Source organism: Borostomias antarcticus (assembly GCF_949987555.1).
Source record: "Borostomias antarcticus genome assembly, chromosome: 2".
Lineage (NCBI taxonomy): Eukaryota > Metazoa > Chordata > Actinopteri > Stomiiformes > Stomiidae > Borostomias > Borostomias antarcticus.
This window is the reverse complement of record NC_140235.1, coordinates 36,784,681-36,790,830: the sequence shown is the minus strand read 5'-3', so window position 1 is coordinate 36,790,830 and position 6,150 is coordinate 36,784,681. Positions and strand designations below refer to the sequence as shown.

The 6,150-nt window shown below is 44.8% G+C and overlaps 1 protein-coding gene across 1 annotated transcript in view; it reads left to right on the top strand.

The window, feature by feature from the left end:
* Positions 1 to 4,379: 4,379 nt before the first annotated feature.
* Positions 4,380 to 6,150, top strand: part of tacr1b (tachykinin receptor 1b) — a gene marked incomplete at both ends in the record, with an annotated part of 7,537 nt that continues 5,766 nt past the window's right edge. The window contains 2 exons of the mRNA XM_084454997.1: positions 4,380 to 4,607; positions 4,974 to 5,149. Of these exons, the coding sequence (XP_084311123.1) occupies positions 4,380 to 4,607; positions 4,974 to 5,149 (404 nt within the window). The remainder of the gene's footprint in view (positions 4,608 to 4,973; positions 5,150 to 6,150) is intronic.

Below are 6,150 nucleotides of genomic sequence, written 5' to 3'. Positions count from 1 at the left end.
ATCTGATTGAAATAAAAAGTTTAAAACTCCTAATCCTAAACTATCTAATACCCCCCCCCCCCCCCCCCCCTCCCCAAAAAAGATACACTTGCAGACCTCATGCTAAGACTTTGAAGATAGGGAGCATGAAAAACCATCTCCTCGGGAACCATTATAATTGTTTGCAGATAACCCTCAGACAGTCGGCCTCTAATCCTATGAGGATTAGCATACTGATGGTACCTGATAAGGTGTATCAGGGTGAAAATAGTTGTGCAGTGATCGACTATGTAGTCTTAATATATATTTTATTTTATTTAACTTTATAAAATGTAATTGAGACACAAGGTCTCATTCCCATATGTGATATGAGAATCAAAGATGTGGTTGACGTAAAGAAAAAGTACTAGTATCCTCGGCTCTCCAGGGTGTTGAAAGTCCCCCTCTCTTCTCTTCTCTTTTCTTCTCTTCTCTTCTCTTCTCTTCTCTTCTCTTCTCTTCTCTTCTCTTCTCTTCTCTTCTCTTCTCTTCTCTTCTCTTCTCTTCTCTTCTCCTCTCTTCTCTTCTCTTCTCCTCTCTTCTCTTCTCTTCTCTTCTCTTCTCTTCTCCTCTCTTCTCTTCTCTTCTCTTCTCTTCTCCTCTCCTCTCTTCTCTTCTCTTCTCTTCTCTTCGCTCTTCTCTCCTTTATTTGCTTTTCCTTTCTCCTCATCTTGACGCCATCATAATCTTTGCTCATATTTATTAGCCAACAACATTATCTTATTCTGCTTTGCTTAAAGGGGCACAGTCATGCTTGTTCCAGTTGATATTATTTGGATTAAAATCACTGTCAGTGTATCCGTTTCCCTACACTGAAGACCGAATCACAGAAATCATGGAAAAACGTCAAAGGGCACACAGTGACGTCATTGGACGCGTGTGCCCTTTGACATTTTTCCAAGTTACTGAGTGTAAAAAGAACAAGGTGTCATCACCATCAAGAGGCAGGTGCTTAGTTGACAGAATTTGTGCAGAGTGAGAGTTACTAACAGTTTTGACTGTTTGCTTGGCATTTGTTTCAAGTGGCAGCGAGCTTGATCATTTATGCACATACTGTATACTCAGAGCCCCAACATTCACGCTGGACACACAACTCTCCATGACTCATCATTATTAATTCATACTGAAACAAACAAACTGCTAGAGAGAGAGGAGGTGTGATTCCCAGGGGAGTGTGGAGAGCATGACAGACTTATAAGGTGCTAGTGGGACTCTAGCTATCATCTTTGTGTGTGTGTGTGTGTGTAAAAATCATACATATTGTATGAATTGTTATTTTGAGAGCTTTTAAACAAACTTAGTTTGATTCTGCATTACTTGACGCAAGCCAAAATATCTGGTTGGAGCGGATGAGAGAGAGAGAGAGAGAGAGAGAGAGAGAGAGAGAGAGAGAGAGAGAGAGACAAGCGTGGACCAACATGGACCAACATGGAGCGTGATCTTAGTAAAAGCCACACTTCAGACCGGATGACAGGTGTCAGCTGGCATGCAGTCGGCTATTTCTCATGCTCTCTCTCTACGTCTCTCTCATTCTGATTCAATTAGATCTCTGCCCTCAACCCTGACTCCTCCCTTTACTCTGGTCCCATCCCCTCCCCTATGGACGACGTATACGTCTCCCATGGCTTCCTCCCCCTCTCCCTCTCACCACAGACCAGCCGGGGAGAGACTGTGTGTATGTATGTATGTATGTATGTATGTATGTATGTATGTATGTATGTATGTATGTGTGTATGTATGTATGTATGTATGTATGTATGTATGTATGTATGTATGTGTATTACTAGACATATTTATATTAATGCAGACTGGATGTATGTAGCGGTATGTACATATTTGTATTTTATTATATTCTATACTATATTGTACACATGCTGTACATATGAATATAGTCCCTGTTCTTCTGCTGTGTTATGCTTATTGCTATTGTCAGCCAAAATTGCCTGATCCTTGGTGGAATTCATTATGCCATGAATCTTAACCAACGCATCCCTGACCCACCACCATCTCTCACCGTGGGTATGAGGCGCCTCTCCTTGTGTGCATCTCTGTTTCAACGGAAAACGTGCTGCTGCTGTGTCTGACCAATAGTTCAATACTGGTCTCATCAGACCAGAGCATCTTCTTCCAGTCATCATTTTTGGAGTTTGGCAAACTGCAAGCGCTTGCTTCTGTGTCTTAGGGCCAGAAAAGGCTCTCTTCTGGCAACCCTTCCAAAGAGCCTGTGGTTGTGGAGGTACGTTTGGAGACCTGATGACCCCAAGATGCCACCAACACCTGCAACTCTTTCACAGTGATTCTTGAGGATTTGGTTGTTTCTCTCGCCCTCCAACATGCAGTTGAGCCTCTACCCATGAGGTTTTTAATGGTTCCATATCTTATTCATTTTTAAATAATTGCCCTGACAGAGCTCAATGGTATATTCAATCATTTGTGGATCTTCTTAGCCATTACCAGATTGATGAAGGTCTATGACCATCTGTCTCTTTTCAACTGACAATTATTTTGTTTTCTTCATGGAGTTGGAGGACAAAGAGATATTGTGTTCATTTTTAGCGATACCGTAAGTGATGTATGACTCAATAAAGTTCCTAGATGAACTAAAATAAGTGGAATTTAATACCAGGTTTAATTTTGGTAGATCGTATTTACATTGCCATTAATTGTGAAACCTTGATTTGGAAGAAATTGATTTTTAATTAAATCAGTAAAGGTTTTTGGCTGGTTCCATTGGAACAATATACTGTCGAGTATTTGTCACGTGTTGGGATTTGCAGTTTCTCTATAATTAGGTATTAATTAAAAAAAATGTTTGCGCATTACCTGTCAAGGGTGCCAGTAATTTTGGAGACCACTCATCATATAGGATCATATAGGATATAATATAGGATCCTATTGTATTTGTCCTTGCATCTTGTTTATTTAGTTGTCTATTGTTATCCACCAACGGTCCCAAAGCAAATTCCTTGTATGTGTGAAAACCTACCTGGCCAAAATAAATCATGAATCCTGATTCATACCCTCCCTCCCTTCCCGTGTTCCCTTCCTCCTCTATTTCCACTCATCTTCTTCACTTTATTCCTCTTTTGTCATCCAATCCCCCCTCCTCTGGGCCTAATTCCCTGAATCACCTGTTGCAACTCGGCTAGCGCTACCCATCCCTGTCTTTGATCATGGTGGATACTACAGCTGTGGGAGTCACAGTGTAGGTGATGGATGAAATTGGATTTCCAATTTCAGAGAGAGAGAAGGGGGGGGGGAAAGAGGGAGAGAGAGAGAGAACGAGGGAGAGAGAGAGAGGGACAGCGAGAGGGCGAGAGGGAAAGAGAGGGGGAGAGAGAGAGAAGGGGAGAGAGAGAGAGAGAGAGAGAGAGAGAGAGAGAGAGAGAGAGGAAGAGAGCGATAGAACGAATAGGAGAGAGTAATACTATTGATGGAGTCCACTTCTCCCCATGGCCTTGTGATCAGGACACCTTTATTCATGAGATCTGTGTTATCTGTGTTTGTGAGAAACAACAGAGAGAGAGAGAGAGCAGCTGCAGGTGTCGAGCCCCGCGCCTGACCGACACTGCCAGGTAAAAAGTGAATGACAAGTGTTTCTCACAATGAGACAGAACTGTTGTTGTGTGGCAACAGGATCGCTGGGTTTCCAAGCTGTTTCTCCCTGTAAATAGAAAGACGTGTTTGTGCGTGTGTGTGAGAAAGAAAGAAAAAGAGAGAGAGTAGGAGGGGAGGGATGGAGGGAGAGAGAGAGAAAGAGAGAGAGAGAGAGAGAGTAATGAGGAAACCACTTCAAGACTGATTAAATTATTGGAGTCAAGAGATTGAAAATTGAAGTGAAAGTCATAGGCTAGCCTGTGAGCTCCTCCTCAGACCTTCGCCTAATTGGTGTCAGACCGACTCATGTTCTAGCGCATGCATTGTAATAAGGAAATACAAATTAGAATTGGCATTTAATATAGGCTAATACAGCACGCCTATACGCAATTTACCTTAAAGATATGCAATGCTGTGTGCGCACGTGCGTGTGTGTGTGTGTGTGTGTGTGTGTGTGTGTGTGCGCGCGCTTGTGTGTCACGTCCGTGCGCACTGTCTGTGGCCGAAACAAAAGTGAGCAGCATGCGCGCCAGCGCCTTCCAGCCGCTGAACAGACACTGGGAATAAATCGAAGACGTCTCCAGAGCCAGACTTTTAGCATAAATAGGCACAACTTTACTGAATCTTAGCCAAGCTGTAGGCACTCAAAACGTTTTGACAAAAACAAAATTAGCATTTCATGCAAAGTTCGCACCGAAGGACAGATAAATTAAATATCCGCTCACCAAACCAAAGTGGTTTCGGAGTTTCGGAGCGCACAGAGGATGGACCCTCTATTCAATATCACAGTCGATTACAATGCCACCAACAGGACAAACGGCTCTGCTAAAGATACGGATAACTACAACCAGTTTGTCCAGCCGGTATGGCAAATCGCGCTGTGGGCTGTTGCGTACTGCGGCATCGTCGCAGTGTCTGTGGTCGGTAACTTGGTGGTCATCTGGATCGTTCTTGCGCACAAACGCATGAGGACCGTTACCAACTACTTCCTGGTAAAACTTTAAAAAAATTACATATCAAACCATAGAATTGAAAACATAATGACGTGTATGCTCCGTTGTGTTTGCATTAAGAGAAGCGAGGTTCCTCTATATGGGCTATTGGTGCAGCCAGGCTTGCATAACTTCAGACGTGCAGCCCCGCCTGGAACGTAGTCTTGGCTCCCCGTCGGCTTTAGTTTCATGGACAGCAGCCCTGTCTTGTAGGTCAGCTGGACACCAGTTGGTCTGTTCTGGGAGTCATTAGACAACAATGTTGACCATCCAAATATATGGACCTGCTGCTTCATACTCTGGACACTAAGTTCTGGAGATCTGCGGCACTGCCGTCTGATCCTGTCTCGTATTATCACTCTCTAGGTGAACCTGGCGTTCGCCGAGGCCTCGATGTCGGCTTTCAACACGGTGATCAACTTTGCCTATGCCGTTCACAACGAGTGGTACTTTGGCGAGGCCTACTGTCGCTTCCACAACTTCTTCCCCATTGCGGCCGTGTTCGCCAGCATCTACTCCATGACGGCCATTGCGCTGGACAGGTGAGTGACGGCGAGTGTTTATCTTCTAGCATCTGTGTGTGTGTGTATGTGTGTGTGTGTACAAACAGAAAGACCTGACCTGATTAATGGTATTTCAAGCTGTGAAAATGATTGATGTTGCCCCAGCTGCAGGGAGGAGAGTGAGTCAAAAATAAAGCCCATAAGAACGGGGGGTTGGTTCAGGGAGGGAGAGAGGAGGAGGAGGAGGGAGGAGGAGGGAGAGAGGAGGAGGGAGAGAGGAGGAGGAGGGAGAGAGGAGGAGGGAGAGAGGAGGAGGAGGGAGAGAGGAGGAGGGAGGAGAGGCAGTGGAGATGTCTCTCTAGGGCTACACTTGGCGATTAGAAAAGTAAATCACTACAGAGCAACTATCACAGCAGGACAACACATCCTGTGTTTCAGAAACACTCAATCATTCTCTCTCTCCCTCGCTCTCTCTCTTTCTTACAAACACACACACACACACACACACACACACACACACACCAAACCTCGGCAGAGGATATGGCATTTGAGGTGCGAAGGAGAAATACAGGAAAATCCAAGCGTTCAGCTGTTATCACCTGCCTGGAAAGCCGAGTACAGGATGAGACGTAGCAGGACGGCGCTCACACACTCACACACTCCATTACCCAGGGTTCTCTGCTCCAGCTCTACTCCTGAGATGTGCCATTAGGCTCCAGAAGGTGGTCTACCAGTAATTGCAAATTAGACTTGGCCAGCAGATTGGAAAAAATAATTAGATCTCCAGCTGCATTTGCTGTGTGTGTGTGAGAGAGAGAGAGAGAGAGAGTGGGGTGGGGTGGGGCGGTGAGGTGTGTGTGTGTGTGTGTGTGTGTGTGTGCGCGTGTGTGCGCATTTATGCCTTGTTGTAGGTTTATGTCCCTCAGAGAGTGTGTGCGCATGTTCACATGTGTGAGTATGTTCCAGGTACATGTTCACGTGTGTGATATGTATGTTCCAGGTACATGTTCACGTGTGTGATATGTATGTTCCAGGTACAT